The 19,460-nt window shown below is 44.6% G+C and overlaps 1 protein-coding gene across 2 annotated transcripts in view; it reads right to left on the bottom strand.

Moving 5' to 3' along the window:
* GABRG2 (gamma-aminobutyric acid type A receptor subunit gamma2) overlaps nt 1-19,108 on the bottom strand; it is a 61,594-nt gene extending 42,486 nt beyond the window's left edge. For both annotated transcript variants that reach the window (XM_082214734.1, XM_082214735.1), the window contains exon 1: nt 18,737-19,108. In XM_082214734.1, coding sequence (XP_082070860.1) covers nt 18,737-18,843 — 107 coding nt within the window. In that variant the 5' untranslated portion in view covers nt 18,844-19,108. The remainder of the gene's footprint in view (nt 1-18,736) is intronic.
* Nucleotides 19,109-19,460: the final 352 nt, after the last annotated feature.

Raw genomic sequence — 19,460 nt, 5'->3', positions numbered from 1 at the left:
GCATTAAATAAGAGTTTAGCTCCACAAATGGAGGAATTGTCACACAGTTTAATCAGATATTTTTTCCTTCCTTTTTGTTTCTTCACAATATTTATTTAATTGAAGCAAATAACAGTTCCATGCTTCGTTAGTTCTCAGAAAAAGGTTAGAAAAATATAGTCAATCTAGTCCATTCCTTCCCAGTTCTAAATGCAGGACAGGACAGCTCATTAGATATGAAAGGTTGGCAGAATTGTAAAATGCAGGAGAAATATCAATTATTTGATATAAGCTACTGAAACATCAAGGGACGTGGGTGGTGCTGTGGTCTAAACCACTGAACCCCGGGCTTGCTGATCAGAAGGTCGGCAGTTCGAATCCCCGTGGCGGGGTGAGCTCCCGTCACTCAGTCCCTGCTCCTGCCAACCTAGCAGTTCAAAAGCACATCAAAGCGCAAGTAGATAAATAGGTACCAGTGGGAAGGTAAATGGCGTTTCCGTGTGCTGCTCTGGCGTCGCCAGAAGCAGCTTAGTCATGCTGGCTACATGACCCAGAAAAACTGTCTGCAAACAAACGTCAGCTCCCTCAGCCAGTAAAGTGAGATGAGCGCCGCAACCCCAGAGTCATTCACGACTGGACTTAACTGTCAGAGGTCCTTTACCTTTTTTTACTGAAACATCAACAATAGCCCTGGGAGACCAAGGCCACAATCCAACAAAGTAGTAGGTCTGGTTAATAAAACTCTTCTCTTTACTATGATTTTTTTATATTCCTCATTGGGGGAGAAACCCTTTTACAAACTTCAAAAATGTTGTTATGGGTAAAGGTAAAGGTAAAGGGACCCCTGACCGTTAGGTCCAGTCGTGGCCGACTCTGGGGTTGCGGCGCTCATCTCACTTTATTGGCCGAGGGAGCCAGCGTATAGCTTCCGGGTCATGTGGCCAGCATGACTAAGCTGCTTCTGGCGAACCAGAGCAGCGCACGGAAACACCGTTTACCTTCCCGCCAGAGCTAGGTTGAATTGCTAGGTTGGCAGGAGCTGGGACCAAGCAACGGGAGCTCACCCCGTCATGGGGATTCGAACCACCGACCTTCTGATTGGCAAGTCCTAGGCTCTGTAGTTTAACCCACAGCGCCACCCAAGGGCATTTTTTAAAAAATATTTTTTGTTTCCCTGGGTCAGGTTTTTTTTTGGTGGGGGGGGGGTCTAGTAACATGAGACAAAAACAAACAACACATTCCGGTGGTAAAACAAAATCTACAGATTTCTTGGGGTATTTTTTGCCCCAGTCCTTGGCACTGAACCTATGGCACTACATGCATCCCATCATGTTACCATGCAAACAGCCTATGTACAACAGTCAGTTGATTTTCTTGAGACATATTTAGAGTTTTTGTGTACAGAAATAAACCTGTAAATTGTAAGTAACTGAAACTTGGCGGCATTTTTAACCATGGTGAAGTGGCAATGCCCTAGAAGGACTATGTTACCTCTATGTAAATTCAACAGTGAAAAGTGTACTGGGGTTGTAATTTAAGTCTTGAAGGTCTGGGTTGGTGTTCAGAATAGGAAATAGTGATCCTGCATCACACCCACCATCTGGCGCGGGGAAGCTGGGAAAAACCAGGGGCTGCTGATTCCTTTCCATCAGTAAATGAGGGCTCATGCAAGACGCCTTTGCAAACCTTCGCTCAAGGTGAAGAAAGGGCACGTGCTTTTTAGTTCTGCTGGTACCCAGGGAATTATCTGTTGAAGCTTGGCAGATGAAGTGTCTTCCACCACAACACTTCCAGGGGAGGGAGCAAGAATGTCTCGGCAGATCCACAGCAGATCCTGCTTTGAGTGGTGTGACAAGACTGGACCCACCATTATGCAGAGTGAGGAACCCATCTCAGGAAGCCACTTTAGGGTGTCACCAAGAGCAAAAAACTGTTAGATGTATCATTGTTATATTTTTACTCTCAGGGACAGGTGCTTGTGGGATTTTCTGCCTCAGGTGCCAAAATAACTTGGCCAGCTTTGACTAAGAGTGGGGAGTACCATTTGTTGTTCCACTTTGGGCAGAAAAATAGAGTGGATGTGTCCGGTCCAAGGTCCAGTTTAAAGATATAGAACCATAAGAAAAGAAAGCATGAGGAGACTTGAAGTTGCCCAACAACAGTTTGCAGCACTTGGCCAACACAGGTCACCTGGTAACTATGGTGAGATGCATTTTTACTTAATTCTGCATCTATACATATAAATTAGTCATTTATTTTTTGGTGATGCACCTCTTTTCTGGTTATGTATCAGTAGCCACCCTACAGAAGAATGTATTGATGCCTCAAAGCACTGCATAAGTCAATGGTGAGGAAAAAGTAAGGAAAAAATGTATGCATTCTGAAAGGTAACAGCAATTAATCTGTTGTTCTATTGATTGTTAGAGGACAACTACAGAAGCTATCAGAGCAAATTTGTACGCCATACTTAGCGGGGAGTAAGTATTACATACCGGTACATACTGCAAGTACTAGACTGTGATTTATGTTTAGTACAATATGGTGGGGAAACATACACTCAGTTTACAAACTCCAGTATAAGCTAGAGGGAGTTTCGTTACGTAGCAAAATAAAATTGCAAGAAGAGGCTTGAACCAACAGTGAAAACAACCACCACCACACACTAGTTAATCTAGATACTGTATTTTTGCAACATACATTCAGGCAAGAGAGATGCAATGGTAGCATACAATCTAAAATTCAGGCTATGAACATTGGATTTAAAATAAAAAGCAGTGTATAAATCTCCATCACATGCAGGATACTAAAAGGTGACCTTAGAGCCAGTCTAAGATAACAACAGCAACAACAACAAACTTTATTACGGCCGCAGACCAGCATAAGATACAAACATGTGAATAAAAGAGGAGAAGGATAAAAGCAAATAGTTAAAAGTGGTTATAGCTCACATAAACTTAATGCAGACAGAGACAAAGGACAAGTGGTTAAAAGAGACTACAGTCGTACCTTGGTTCTCAAATGCCTTGTGACTCGAATGTTTTGGTTCCTGAACGCCGCGTACCCAGAAGTAAGTGCTCTGGTTTGTGAACTTTTTTTGGAAGCCAAACTTCTGGTGTGGCTTCTGATTGAGTGCAGGAAGCTCCTGCAGCCAACCGGAAGCCACGCCTTGGTTTTTGGAAATCGGACGGACTTCCAGAATGGATTCTTTTCAAGAACCAAGGTAAGACTGTATAAGGGAGGGAGGGTGAAACAGCACAGGTCTTGCATTATAGGCCTTCAGATTAAGCCTGGTTTGTGACACAAACCATCCTTCTATGTGTAAGATTAATTTGCTAGCATTTCTGTAGCTCTTTTAGTGTGCTAAGTACCTTACAATCCTTATCTCATGTGACCTCATTGCTCCACCAGGCTCCTCCCTCAACTGGAATCTGTCAGCAAACATTCCATCAGCCTACTGAAGAGAACTGAATTCCAAGTCCTCTCCATCAAGGCCAGCAACTTTTGGCTGCTCCTCCCCTTGAATTGTTTCCATTCCAGCTGCTCATTACAAGCACACTTTAACATAGAAACAGCGCTTGAGCTTTTGTTTTAACTCATCCATTCCAATTTCATTTACCTTCATGCCATGTGTTTTAGCTCGTAAGCCCGAGGGCAGGACTTGTCTTATTCAAGGGCATAGCATGTGGAGGAACTGCCGGGGTGATGGCTGCAGGCACATTTTTCTGGGGGGCTCTGCTCACACCACCCTGCCAGCCCTGTGAGGCTGGGATCTGACCTGAAGGATATGTTGGGGTGGAACTATTCCTAACATTGCAAAGCAGCTCGGGGCTGGCAGGATGGCTAGAGAAGGATGCAACAGCCATGTGCCCTTTGATCCCAGCTGAGGAAAAAGAAAAATATGCCTTCTAAGAGGAAAGAGCAATTGTTAGGGTACAACTAGAGAAACCATGAAGAAATGTGTGAGGGGGATGTGTGGCTCCTTAGGCTAGCCCAACCAGTGCTGCAAGTAGAACCAGCAGCCTCAGCATCCATGCATTGGGAGATTTGGAGTGGTTCAGAAGAAGAGTTTGGATTTGATATCCCGCGTTATCCCCTAAGGAGTCTCAAAGTGGCTCACAATCCCCTTTCCCTTCCTCCCCCACAATAGACACCCTGTGAGGTGAGTGAGGCTGAGAGACTTCAGAGAAGTGTGACTAGCCCAAGGTCACCCAGCAGCTGCATGTGGAGGAGCGGAGACGCAAACCCGCTTCACCAGATTACGAGTCTACCGCTCCTAATCACTACACCACACTGGCTCTCAGTGTGTACTGATGTAAGCATGTACAGTTCTTCCATGCTAAAGGGGCAAATTAGAACATTCTATGAGGAGTCTGCTATGCACATAAAAGCCTTCTAGACACATGGATAGTGAGGGCATGGCTGCCAAGCATTTGGCAGTGAGGGCAGGGTTAGCCCCAGGCATAGGCAAACTTGGCCCTCCAGCTATTTTGGGACTACAACACCCATCATCTCTGACCACTGGTCCTGTTAGCTAGGGATGATGAGAGTTGTAGTCCCAAAACATCTGGAGGGCCAAGTTTTGCCTATGGACCAATGTAATCTACACACACACACACACACACACACAACACAGATACATATTCTTTTACAGTGTGGATTAAGTCATCTGAACCCCCTTATTGCCACCAGGCAAATTATATAATGACTTTCTCTTCAAGCAGCAGAAATGTGTTTCCTACTTTACATCTGAATTATGCACACTCCCATTCCAGGAGCTACTACTAATGCTCCCAGCTTTTGTCCACGCTCCGTTTCTGTATTAGAAAATGTGCGGAGGTGACTGCATGCAAAATTATTTAATGACTTTCAAGAAAAGAAATGGAGAATTGTGTTTATCATATTTTCATTAACTGTGCAGTCACTCTAATTTCTTTTACATTTTGAAGTGGGAACTTGCATCTAGTACTAAAAAGAGAGAGAGAACTGTTAATTCCAAATGTCTAAGAAAATGAATGAGTTTCAATAATATTAATATCAACTGAAAAGAAACCAATGACAAAAATAATAATCAATACTGGCCATGCATACATGAGGATGATTTTTTTAAAAAAATAATTTTTATTACAGATTTTCTTTGGTTACAAAAGTATATGCTTTGTCTCTTTTTTCAGGTCATAGAGTCTTTTCTACAGATCAGTTACATTCAATGTGAGACATTAATATTGTATACAGTATATGGTTGGGAGAGAAGAGAGGGGGGTCATAAAACTTACATTCTTTTACTTAGCATATGTGGGGAGGTTTGGAGTCAGCATCGCTTGAGTAGGTTCTCTTTTTATTCATTTATTATATGATTTATTATATGATTTTTAAATATACGTGTGTGTGTGTGTGTGTGTGTGTATATATATATATATATATATATATATATATATATATGCTTTCGTAGATTTTCACGGGTACAGGAATGCAGGTTTTGGTGTCTTCGGGTGTCTTCCCGTGTAAGAGTCGGGGTGTCTGTGCGACGTTTCGACGAGGTCTCACTCGTCATCTTCAGGCTGGTGCTTTCGGCTTCTTGTTACTGGAACAAGAAGTTCCAGTAACAAGAAGCCGAAAGCACCAGCCTGAAGATGACGAGTGAGACCTCGTCGAAACGTCGCACAGACACCCCGACTCTTACACGGGAAGACACCCGAAGACACCAAAACCTGCATATATATATATATATATATATATAATTTTTCCTTTCTTTAAAAAGAAACCTTTGCTCCACCGAACAATTTCTTCTTTAAAAAAGCAGTATTATGTTTTTGAATGTTATGAATTTTTTTGCAACATTTCTTATAATCTGCTTCCCAAGGGTAATCAGTCTGAATAAACAGGATTCAATTCAGAGAAACCCTAAAAGCATTTGTTTCTCTCTACTTTTCCCAAAATCTCCTCATCCTGCACCTGGAGGGTACTTTTGAAAGTTCCTTCGGGGAAACTCGCTGATTGTTGGGAGAACAAGGTGCTTTTGAAAGGGGAGCACTTAGAAGCTTCGCTGTACATTTGAAGTATGTCTCCATCTGGATCGATACATCAGAGAAAGAAAAAACTTCATTTGAAAATATGCTTACTTTATAGATCTAACTCTTCACTTCTCCCTCTCAGCAATGGCTGAAAACCAAAGTTTCCCCCCAGATGAATGTGCATATGGTGTGGGCGATTTGGTGCTGGTGGGGGGGGGTGTATGCGAGAGAACTATCTATAGCAAAGATGAAAGAAGGAATGAGTAAATATGATCAAACATTGTGATATTGTATGATGTTGAGGGCAAAGAGTGAAAACTAAATGCAGAAAGAAGGTGAAATATCAAAAGAATGAAGTGAAAATGGGGAAAAGGGGCTAAGAAAAGGGGAACAATAATAGTGTGGTGTCCCCTGTTTTTTTACCAGGATCCTACAGGAAATTGCTATTTTCTGGAAGCAAGCAAATGCAAATTTTTATCATCCATGGTTTATTAGCATTTTCACAGTATTATAATAGAACAGTACAATCCCTTATTCCCCCTCCCTCCCTCCCACCTCATGCTCTCCCTCTCTCTAGCTACAGTATTGTCATCTCTGTTGTTCAGGTTTTTTTAGCACGGTACACAATGTTCAGGTTTGCATGCCCAATAAGGTTGAGGATAAATGAGTGCCACTGTTCTGCACTAGTCTTAGATCAGGCATGGGCAAACCCAGCCCTCCAGATGTTTTGGGACTACAATTCCCATCATCCCTGACCACTGGCCCTGTTAGCTAGGGATGATGGGAGTTGTAGTCCCAAAACATCTGGAGTTTGCCTATGCCTGTCTTAGATTAACATCCATTAGGTTGGGGAAGTTTCCATCCCTGCATTGTGCCTCTCACTGCTTCCAGTTGTAGGTACTACTTGGTGAAGGATTCCAAAAATGCCCTCCAAATCTTTTGGAAGATTGACTTTTCATGTACTTTGTAGAGTAGAATGTTCTCGTTGGCTGCTAGTTGCAAGAGGTCTTGCATCCAGTGTTCTGTACATGACGTGGTTCAGGCTTTCCAGGGTTGAAGGATTATTCATTTTGCTGCTAGTGTGGTTAAGTGGAACCATCCTTCCTGTCCTTTTGATAACCTCCACTTGGCAGGCATGTAGCCAATTATTGTTTTGACCCATCCACCCATAGCTTAGCCACCAATTCCTGAAAAAAGACTGGTTGCTTCCATACTAGCAACTGAGCCTGCAATTGCCATCCATTCTTCACTCACTTTTTAGTTATGAATCAGATGGTGTCATTGTCAGCTAGTTGCAGTTCAGTTTTTTCTGTTGCCCTGTGTTTCATAGCCCTGATTTTGGAAGGGTGTGTGAATGTTTAAGATGCAAAGAAAACTGGAAACATTGAATGGAGGCTTTTCAGGTCTACAATGACTTTAAATCGAAGCTTCCTCCTTTGGAAGGAATATCTTCCTCTGCTCCTAACTGCTTCTTGTTCTGTGTAGGCCAGCATTACTGATTACACGGGTTTGCGGATCAGAAGGTTGGCAGTTCAAATCCCTTGATGGGGTGAACTCCCACTGCTCATTCCCAGCTTCTGCCAACCTAGCAGTTCGAAAGCACGCCAGTGCAGGTAGATAAATAGGTACCACTGTGGCAGAAAGGTGATGAGTGCCGCACCCCATAGTCACCTTTGACTAGATTTAACCATCCAGGGGTCCTTTACCTTTACCTTTTACTAATGAATTACTGATAATTAGGGGGCAATTAAGGAGCAAGTTCCTGTTCTTCATCAGGATGGGAGCTTTCAATTACAGGTACTGGTTTCCTTTCATTAATAGTGAATAGCTCTAAAATACTTTACTAGTTTAGCCTATTTTCTCTTCACTACAGCCTCCTTATCCTATATACTTTTGGTTGAGAATTCAAAAGTCTTTTTGCAGGATAGATTGAATGAAAATTCTATAGCAATAAAATATATATCAGTAGCATGAAGCTACAAATTTAGATATATAATAAGAATCTGCTGTTCTGATTGGCCATTAGGTTAAGACATTAAATTACCCTTGGGGTGTACTGTATTGTAAGTGTCAGAAATTCTTGTGTTAGAAGTTTTATTGATATTTATCCATAAATGGCAAGGAACAAGGTTGAAGAGGGTCAATATGCTTGATTGTTCTTGGAATGTAAATATCAGAATGTTCTAATATTTCCTATTGGCCTTCTGCAATCTAGGAATTACAAGTGAATTGCAAGCTGGCATGCACTATAACAAATACCAGTTATTAATAGGTCTTAATAACTCTTCATAGATAATTTCAGATATTCAGGTGTTTATTAATAAGGGATTGGGATTAATGATAGTTAGATGTTGCTAGATCCCTCCCCCAAGATGAAAAATATCCAACAAAGGGATGCTTCAAACATGCACAATACAAGGGACTGCAAATGCCATTGAATCTTTAAAGTTAGTCACTCCTCTCTCCAGCTGCCATTGTCCTCACCCTTGTCCAGTCTCTCTGCTCTCACTCTCTTGGTGCCATTGTCTCATCTGCATCAGCATCACAGTCAGCAAGAGCCCTGCCCATGGTGACATCCATTTTGATGGTGTCACTGAGGAAATGCCCAGCTTTGCCAATGCAGCTAATGTTAAAGAGGGCTGTGGAGACAGCGTAATGTAATAGAAACATTTCAATGAATGATACATATATATCATGGCTATCTGAGTACTTTAAAAATGACAAGGGATGAAAGGAATGCAGGGGGTGTGGGAACAGACATGCATTCTTTTGCCTGGGTATCTCTCCATTTTATTTTAAGACACTGTCAAACAAGACCATTCTGAACAAGGATGAATGTGTCATTCTCATTAATTCACCTACCAGACACTTTTATATTTAGCAAGACTTGTCAAGTTCACATTATGCTAAAAGACTGGGCAACTGGAACAGCAATTTAGTTGTTAATCCTCAATCTGCCAGAGAGTACAGACTTTTGCTTATATCTGAAGATACTCTGATGCAGCTTAGTAAAAGCCTCATATGACCAGAATACACTATTTATATTGTAAAAACTATGGCGTGCATACATGTGCCTATACACTACAAAAACAAAGTCTCATCTGCTGCCTGCCTCTTAAAATGCTCCCTGAAAATAGTAGCTAGTGGGCCCTGTTTCGTTCTCTTACACCCTCTTTCTCTCAATGAATTGTTTGGGGGGGTGGGAGAGAGCAAAAATAAGGAAGACCAAGATATACACAGCAGGGGCTTTGGTGCAGGCAAAAGGCCCCAGATTCAATCCCTACCATCTCTGGGTAGGGCTGGGAAAGTCTCCTGTCTGAAACCTTAGAGAGCCCCTGCCAGTCAGTTTGCTGTATCCAGTGTTGTGTGAGTGGTTTTTACACTGGGACAATGGAACTTCCCTTCTCTTCTTCCCCCTATCCCCAAATCTGCTCTGTAGGACCCCCAACCCTCTGGAGCAGATTTTGAGGATGTCTGAGGGAGTATAAGGGAGAGAAAGGGGAAGTTCTGCTGCAGGAGTGGAACAGCAGTGTTGCATACAACCCCCCCCTCTCTGTGTAGATATAGATATAGATATAGATATAGATATAGATGATAGAGATAGAGATAGATATATAGATATGAAGCACTGATATTCTCCCCTACATAATGTCTATCCCAGAGCAGTTTTCAGTACTACTCAAACAGAACCAAGCAACCAAACATGTGCTAGCTAAATTAAAATTAATAAACAGCACAATTTATCATCATCATCATCATCATCATCACTGAAAGGTAAAAATTAAGGCAAAGCCCATCCATTGTTCTCCAAACACAATGAACAAAGAACAGGATGAGGAAGGTGTGGGGCAATAAGTAACTGAATAGATAAAATTAAATGCTGCCTTACACCTTACTAGTAAATGGCAGGTACATTGAAAGGAACGTAGAAAGCTGCCTTATATAAGCCAGGCCATTGGTCCATCTGTTGGCAGGAGCATTTGCTATCCCTACCTGGAGATGCCAGAGAGAGAAAGTGAGACCTTCATTTAAAGCAGATCCTCTTCGTGACTGTTTAATTGCGTGGACAGGCGGAGTCCCCAGATCCTGCACGGTCCCCCCGTCATGTGAATAATGACTCAAGACAACGTGCTATGGGATTAAATTGGCCACAACTTTATTTAATTTCAAATGTGGGTAGACCTTGGCTCAGGCATTGGGCATTCTCCCTCCCCGGTCCCCAGCTGGGGACCTAGGGAGCATCAGGGTTATCCAGTGTGTGTGGGGGGGATGGGCCGGCTCTGGAGAACATATGTTCAAGCAGAGATGGCCGCCCCCGTAACGCCGCCGCCGCAGGAGGGAGCAATGACGACCTTTCGGTGTACGGCCAAAGCCTCCCTTCAGAAAACCCCTTTAACGGGGAACCCTGGTATCGCCGCCGCAAGAGGAAGATGGACAAAAGGATTCCGCCCAAGGCCTGATACCGCCAAAGTTGTGACGTTTTGCTACGGGAAAGGCGAAACCTGCCAATGCAGGGAAATTCCTTTCCGGCCCTTTAACAGCGACCTTAACGTAGCAGCGCCCGCATACCTGTGAAGAAAAGTTAACCTGCAAAACCTGTGAAGAAAAGTTAACCCGCAAAATAAGACCTTAACTGAGGGTGGGTAGGGTGGGAGAAGCTCTGGAGCCAAGTGTGGATTCCTAGGTAAGATCCTGCCTCTATAGTGTGGGCAGGTAATCCCTCCCCTACCTGGCCTGGTCTCCTTGGCAACGCTTCCCCCAGGTGGGATTGGACAACTGACTGAGGTAGGCGGAGACCTCCAGGTATCCCACCTGAGGGAAGGCAAAGCCAAGCCTATGCTGTTGGAGCCGCTCCAGATCTAGGGGCTGCGTGTGTCCACGCAAAGGGCGCCCCCCATTTCAAGCGGGGAGCGGTCATTCTCTCAGTGAAGGTCCCCTCTCACTGAAACTGTGGCAACTGGGATGTCATTCATGAGCTTGCCCCTGCCTGTTATCCATCACTGCTTTTTAATTTAGAACGGGCAGGAGGTGAGGTTGAGCAACCACATAGAGTAAGAACTTGAAAATATACATTCAAAAGCAGATATGGTTAGAAAGCATTATATTCTTGTGACCAGGTGTACCTGTATAGTTCTTTAAAATGAATAACACTGAATATAGTTTCCAGACATGTAGAGAATACTGAGCTAGCTGAGTCAATGGCCAACTCAGTTCAAGGCAGTTTTTGCTGTTACAGGAGTGTCTTCCCTACTGCAGGTGTGCACAGTCATTCTCACATCCATTACCGGAATATAGGCCTGCGCCAAGCTGTCTTCTTGCTTAAGAAACACATGTCTTTACCTTAAAAGTCCTAAACTGCCTGAGACCTTGTTACTTTCTTCTGTATGTAACCTTCAGTGCACAGAGATCAGCCCAAGAGAACCTGGACCATATCTAACATTTGAATGCAAGAGGCAAGACCTTTTCTATCCTGGCACTATACAATTCCCTCCATGGAGAAACCCACCTGACTCAACCATAGCTCACTTTTTTGCATGCTGAAGAACTGGACCTTTTGGAGATGTTGGTTTGCTTTTGTGACTGCTGCTATAAATAATAATAATAATAATAATAATAATAATAATAATAATAATAATAATAATTTATTTGTACCCCGCCCATCTGGCTGGGTTTCCCCAGCCACTCTGGGCGGCTTCCATAGAAACCAAAAAAACACTAAAATATCATACATTAAAAACTTCCCTGAACAGGGCTGCCTTAAGATATCTTCTGAATGTCAGGTAGTTGTTTATCGTTTTGACATCTGATGGGAGGGCGTTCCACAGGGCGGGCGCCACTACCGAAAAGGCCCTCTGCCTGGTTCCCTGTAGCTTTGCTTCTCGCAGTGAGGGAACCGCCAGAAGGCCCTTGGCGCTGGACCTCAGCGTCCGGGCAGAATGATGGGGGTGGAGACGCTCCTTCAGGTATACTGGGCCGAGGCCGTTTAGGGCTTTAAAGGTCAACACCAGCACTTTGAATTGTGCTCGGAAACGTACTGGGAGCCAATGTAGGTCTTTCAAGACCGGTGTTATGTGGTCTCGGCGGCTGCCCCCAGTCACCAGTCTAGCTGCCGCATTCTGGATTAGCTGTAGTTTCCGAGTCACCTTCAAAGGTAGCCCCACGTAGAGCGCATTGCAGTAGTCCAAGCGGGAGATAACTAGAGCATGCACCACTCTGGCGAGACAGTCCACGGGCAGGTAGGGTCTCAGCCTGCGTACCAGGTGGAGTTGGTAGACAGCTGCCCTGGATACAGAATTAACCTGCGCCTCCATGGACAGCTGTGAGTCCAAAATGACTCCCAGGCTACGCACCTGGTCCTTCAGGGGCACAGTTACCCCATTCAGGACCAGGGAGTCCTCCACACCAGCCCACCCCCTGTCCCCCAAGAACAGTACTTCTGTCTTGTCAGGATTCAACCTCAATCCATTAGCCGCCATCCTAAAAAAAGAACTTCTGTGCATAAATCCCTTCAATCTTCTCTTTAAAACAGCCATGGAGGAGTGAGATGAAGTCAGTGTTACCTGTGTTCCCATTCAGAAATAGATGTAGGAAAAGGAAAATGTCTAGAAAATGTCTAGAAATGGAGGGTGTCTTAGACCTACCCATTGATGTAGCATTTGTGTAAATCATAGTTCCTCCAATGAGCTTACATCTTATCATGTCGCTTCAGAAATAAATTCCATCCCAGCCCTCCCCATGGGCATAGCCAAGATTTATTTATTGGGGGGGGGGGCAGGCTTTAATGCAAAAAGTGGTCATTAAAAAGGTAGAAAACAAATGAAAGCAGAGCACTTTAATTCATCACCTCAGATAATCACATTCCAAAGAAACCCTTCAGAAATATTTCTTAACAATAGGATCATTTATGTGAACAATGGTAAGAAGTACAATTGGTATAATTTTCTCAAATCCCATTTGGTTCTTTGTTAATATGACACATGAATCTGATCTTCAGTGAGCAGTTGCTAAAGTTCAAACCCCAAAAGCTTGAGGATTCCTCATAGCTCTGGCAAGTTTGGTCAAGTGATGAGGTGCTGTCAAGAGAGGGTAGTGCTTGAACTGGGAGGCTTTGCGGCGAGCCACCGAACTGCATGTTGAAACCTCTGCATTGACAGTTTAGCATTCCTGGGCTGACTCTGCCCACCCATATTGGCTGTTGGATCCTCCTGGATGGGAACAAGTGTAAGAAGGCTTCCTTGCCTGAACAGCAATGGTGTTTTGTTTTCAAACTCTGGCACATCCCTGTATTTTTTAGTTGACCTGGTCCTGACTTCTGGCTTCCTTCTCAATCCTGGCTCATTTGTCCTTTGGTTCTAACTACTGGCTTGTTCCATTGCTCCAGGTTCCCATTTTCTGGACACCCCAGGCTGCTTCCCACAGGCCAATCCTGACAGGTGCCAAAGGGAGTCATAGTGTCATCTACACATAGCACATATGAAGAAGATTTTAAAGCCTATGCATACATATTATTTATGCAAGTACGACTTGCTCCTGTGATCCATTCATTTCTGTTTCTGGTTAAGATTGTGCTGTAACTGACTAACTTTCACTTTCATGATACTGCTTCAATTCTGATTATATGCGGCTATTTTAGTTATATGCAAATTGGTATATGCTATTATAATAATGGCTTGTATCAGAGCCAGACCCTTTCTTTAAATCTCACCACATTGACACTGAAGAATACCCCTCATGTTGTGTGGAGTTTAGTTCAACTTACAGAACTGCCAAAGAAATTTAACCAATGTAAGAAAGGCAGTTGCGCCGAGTATAGGATCACAGTCTTACATTCTGTTCTACAACCTGTGCATTAAGAGCAAATTTTGGTTGCTATCCTCCACACATTTAGATCTAATTAATAGGTTGCCATTGTGGCATGCAAACCACTTGCAAGAAGATTGTACACATGCTGCAGCATCACACACATACACATAAATCACATGGAGCAGGCGAAAAGGGCAGGCTGGTGACTCTGGCATAGCAAGTAATCACATCATATGTCAGTCCCATGTGATTCTCATATAATTCACACTTGTGTGGTATGAGTAAGACAAAGGACCCACAACTGTGGTTGCCAGGTAGACATCAGTGACTACAATCTCTTTTTGCCAACTATCTGCCCCTGTTAGCCCAGTGCAAACCTTCCTTACATTCTCTGTGCATCTCAGAGAAATTAGGGGCGAGGAAAAGCACCAAGCATCATTATGGAAGCAACACAGTGGCTCTCCCATCCTTTCTGGTACTAGTAGAGAACTTTGGGCTGAGAAGGGGCTCAACCTTCTTGCCAAGATTTGGAGACACTTTGAAGCAAAGAAACAAATGCCCCTGGTTCCCAGTGCCTACAGCACATGGTGTGAAGTGAGACAATGACGCCTCTACACATGTGAGAGGGATCCGGAGGTGGTCATGGAGCAGAAGGACCATGGCTTCAGGGGAGGAATAGCTTTGCCAGTGTATGCCACCTTTTGCTTTGTCTAAACAGTTGGATGAATGCTCCTTCAGATGAGTGGCACAGCAGGTGAGTGGCTCGGCTTTCAAAAAGAAATTTATAAATTAAACATTTAAAAGGTACTTGAAGCAGTACTGACATCAATGGAAGAGTCATGTCGCTTATAGTTACCAATGTCACATGCAGTTTTAGTGGTGCCCATGGCACTAATCCAGTCCATTATAATAGAGGTTTTCAACAAGGTGGGCAGAAATCAAATTTTCCTAGGCACAAAACATTACCATTTTGAGTTTAAGAGGTAAGCTCTGCAACTGAAACACTAACTTAAGGAAAGGCAATTATAACTCTACCTCAAAAATCACACACACACACACACACACACACCCCATGTCCCCACAGAACTAAAAAAAATTGCATTACTTTCACAAAAGTTATATAGAACTTTTGAGTTCTATATAAAGCTGCAATTCAAGGGGCGCTGGCTGGATATCTTTAGGATTTGGTGCAAGTTCCCTACACTAGTGGATTGTAGCAATATGCCACCACCTGGGGATCTGACACCATGGCAAAGTCAAGGGTATTCTGCTGTAATGTTATATTGAAGTATCCCGATCACTGGAGGGGCTGAAGATGGAGTGCACAGGGACATGTCGAGGGAGGAGCAGGCTTAGCTTGAATGCTAAAGGCCAGAATCTGTTCCCAGTCCCTGTGCAAGTCTAAAATTATGTAGACAAATGCACAGTATAATATGAATGAAAAAACTTCCATTGAACTCAGTGGAGAGTCAAAAAACATAGCCCCCAAAACCAGTTTCCCACACCCTGATACCAACAAAGGCTATGATCCTTCCTGGCTAACTGCACTCAATCACAGCACCCCCACAGCAATAGTCGACCCCTGGTCGAGAGGGTGCATGACCTAAGCCTCATATTCTGCACTCTTAAAGTACACATGGGAAACTTTCAAGAGGATGGGCAGTTTGCATAAACATCCTGACCTCAAAACAAAGGTAGAAAGAGCAAATTACTAACACTTCTTTTCTCATGGTCCCTTTACTTCACAAGGTTTATTGGAAGACTGCTTCTGACCTCTACACACAAACATCCAATAGAATCCTGAGTGCTATCCCTGGAATTGAGGACAATGTAAACACAGACTGAATCCATGCTTTGAATTATGACGGTTGCAACTGTTTCCCATGACTTTCCCCATCACAACCACCAATTTAAAACAATAAAAATCTGTGATGGCTAACCATTGCTTCCTTCCTTAACAGTAGCTTCCTTCGTGGCAATAGCTTAAAGAGTTGCCAGGCTCCCAATCCATTTCTGAGTGTTGGTGTGTTGCCCTCTAGAATTTGAAACTTGGATACCTGAATTTATGCCTATTCTCATATCAACCTTCCAGTTTACTGAGATAATCATCTGAGGGCCATTATGTAGGTGCCTTGACTGGGTGAGGTGGGGCAGATGGAGACTGGGGAGGAGAGGAACCCTTCTCAAGTGCAGGGGGACAACTCCCTCCCCAAAAAGGCTCGCCTGGCACCTACATTCATGTATTTTAGACCTTTAACAATGAAAAGCAAATCTAGAAAGGTAATATGACAAAACTACAGTTTTCTGCTCATTATGTTTGTGTTTTAACACCTTTTTTTAAAAAAAAATGTACCTAACACTGTGCAGACCTGCTGTGAAGTTTCAAAGGGAAATTGCAAATGGCTACCTCATTTGCCAAGGTGACAGGACCAGGGAGAATAATTTTCATACACATTTGTGCTGTTTTGTTTTGCTAAAGCATATTTCAAAACCCCATGGGGAAGGAATGCTAGCAACCCTTAAGATTTGTACAGTTTCATTCCCCCCATGAATGAAATTGATGGTGGCCTCAGTGTGAGGCCTAGTTCTCAGATATGGCGGATTTCAGATTTGTATGGGTCAAAAACAGGGTTCCTTCCCGATGTGGTTGACCTCCCATGATACCTGGCCAGCATGGGCAATGGTAAGGTTGGCAGGAATTGTAGCTTACAAACATATGGCCATTACATTGACTACCTCTGTCAGGAGGACAGATGGAATAAGTTTGAAATGTCTGCAGAAACAGCCATCACACCTTTATTTCATTAATATGTTTCAGTAGCAGGCAAGATGGAACTCTTGAGCTCACCCCCCTGCATTTTCAAACATAGAAAAGGGGAGAGAAAAAGAGAGGAAGGAGGGGGAAATAGCACTAGGCACCCTAAAGCAGGGTTAGGCAACCTAAGGCCCAGGGGCTGGATGTGGCCAAATCACCTTCTCAATCCGGCCTGCAGACGGTCCGGGAATCAGTGTTTTTTTACATGAGTAGAATGTGTCCTTTTATTTAAAATGAATCTCTGGGTTATTTGTAGGGCCTGCCTGGTGTTTTTACATGAGTAGAACATGTGCTTTTATTTAAAATGCATCTCTGGGTTATTGGTGGAGCATAGGAATTCATTCATTTTTTACCCCAAAATATAGTCCGGCCCACCATATGGTCTGAGGGACGGTGGACCAGCCCCCTGATGAAAAAGGTTGCTGACCCCTGCCCTAAAGGAAACAAACACAGGCCTCCAAACCAAAAGATAGACCACAGCAAGGGTGCCAACTTGAATAAAATATTATGGGGGCCCAGGTAAGCCCTGCCCCACATAATTGATCACATGATGATCACACACGTAATTTGACTGGGAATACCCATCAACTGTGTGGGGACCTGGCCCCCTCTAATATTTTATTGTGGTGGGCAAAGCTTTCATGACCCCTAGGAGTTGGCTCCTATGGACCACAATGTTGGTTTAAGGCCCTGATACCTGAATATCCCTGCTTGAAATATAATACTTTAGGAAACCAAACACAAGATTATAAACACTTCTTGTTTTTACAAAAACATAAGTTCCCCTCCACCAAATCTGTCCCATTGTTAAATTTATTACTAATGTTCCCATTTCTATTTCAGGTTTTCCCACGTTTTAAGAGGATGCAAATGAGCAAAGTAAAACAAGACTTGCTAAGCATGTTATTTTTAAGACTGCACTCCCCACCTTCCCCTATCTAGAAGTTGAAATTAATTTTTTTTTTAGTTCTGGAGCAGCACGTTGTGAGCTTGGCCATTTCTCCAAGCATCACACTGGTTCTGTTTTTCAATATGGCAGGTAAAGGGGAAGGGAAGCCAGCCAGAGAAGAACGTAAAGCATTGCCTCTGCTCTCCTGTTGCCAAATATTATAACAAAGGGGAGGAGGCGCCTCTTTGCCTTCATGCACCCACGGAAATCGAGCTTGTGTCACTACCACGGAAAGCAGTCGGGGGCATGAATGGCTGAGCAGTTGGCAATGCTTTGCTACTTTGGGATGCAAACCTGCTATAAAACGCACGGTACACAAAATCTCAAAACGCCTCGTTCAGCAGCCCAGTGCTTATGCACCACAGGAACCATCGTTTCCTATTCCATCCCCCGCAGCATCCTTTCTCTACAACCTATTTTCTTACGTACCATGACGTTCAGTGCACAGAAAACACACATATGCATATGTAATCACACAGCTCGCATGTATAGTGCAGCTGACGGCGCCCCTGCGAAAGCGATACACCCATTGCAACGTCAGTGTAAATATTTGCCGAAGAGAGCGATAAACTGTCATCGGGCGAGAGGGAGATGCTGGCTTCTGCATGCCATCACTCCCGGCTCCGGGGAACGGGGAGCCTTGCCAGGCAGGGACAGCATTTTTTGGCGAGTGTGGGGGTCTGTGAGACGCCCTTCGGCCCAGCAGGGGGATGGGGAACCACGCCAGCGCAGAGCACTACCCAGAATAATGCCAAAAACCCGAACCACCCAGCCCCGCCGCTATGGCTGCCCATTCGAGAAGCTGCCCGGGCGTGCTGTCCTCCCCATTAGGCTCTCCCGTACCATTCCTTGCGCGGAAACAGCCGATAAACTGCAGGGAGGGAGGGGGAACCTTCATGGGAATGACGCCTCTCTCCCCACCCCAGATCTCACCGACCCCCCCCCCCGCCCGCTTAAATCCACGCTGAGGGCCCTGGATTCCCAGCGCAGCAAAGCCGAAAAGAATATGTTCATCGTGATGGTTGGGAATAGATCTGGGGGGGGGGAGGGAAAACGCAGGGGTTTCTCTGCAGCCCTGTGCATTTATAATCGGCATCTTCTTCCCCCCTCCCCCTCCATCACCCCCACCCCCAACAGCCTACCCCCAGCCCGCGGTAGCAAACAGAAAGCACAGCTTACCCCTGGATGAGCGAAAAGAGGAGCAGCGCCCGCACCATCATTTTGAGAGGAGACGCTGCATCCAGCACTGAAAGGCTGCCTTGGCTGGGCGGATTTCGAGGACTCATCCTCTCCCTCTTTCTCTCTCTCCCCTTCTCTCTCTCTCTCTCTCTCTCCCTCTCCCCCCCTCAACCCCACACACTTTCCCGCCCCCTTTTTCCTCTCGGTTGCCGACGGATCCGTCCCCTTCTTTATTTAGTGATCTGTAGGGGTGGGGGTGATGGCGAGGCCCCCCTCCCTCCTGTTACCAGGTCCCGCCAGTAGGATGATACATTGCGCTCGCTCGCTCTCGCTCTTTCCCAGCTGCTGAATTAATATTCGGTGATTTGCTATCGGGGGAGGGTGGGGGGGGGGGAGAGAGATACAAGAATCAGATCCTCGCGAACCCCTTGGCGGATCCAAGCATCTGCTACGGCTAGCGCAACAGCAGCAGCTTCCAAATTTAGAGAATTGGGAGAAAGGGGTCGAGGTGAGGTGGGGAGGAGGCGAGGATCACACGTACACACACTACTGGAACAGGCAAAGGGGGAGGAAGGAGAAGAATCCCACACAATCCATCACAGAGAGGGGGCTGGGGAGATGCGCGCAGGGGGCGGGCAGAGGAAGGATTGCGCGCAATGGGAGGGGCGCGAGAGCGCAAGAAAAGCTTCTGCCTCGATGCAGATTAAGTCGGAGGTCAAAGTGG

This window comes from Podarcis vaucheri, assembly GCF_965113315.1.
Source record: "Podarcis vaucheri genome assembly, chromosome: 2".
In the NCBI taxonomy this organism is placed as follows: domain Eukaryota; kingdom Metazoa; phylum Chordata; class Lepidosauria; order Squamata; family Lacertidae; genus Podarcis; species Podarcis vaucheri.
Note: the sequence above shows the minus strand (reverse complement) of the source record. Positions and strands in the feature narration are given on the sequence as shown.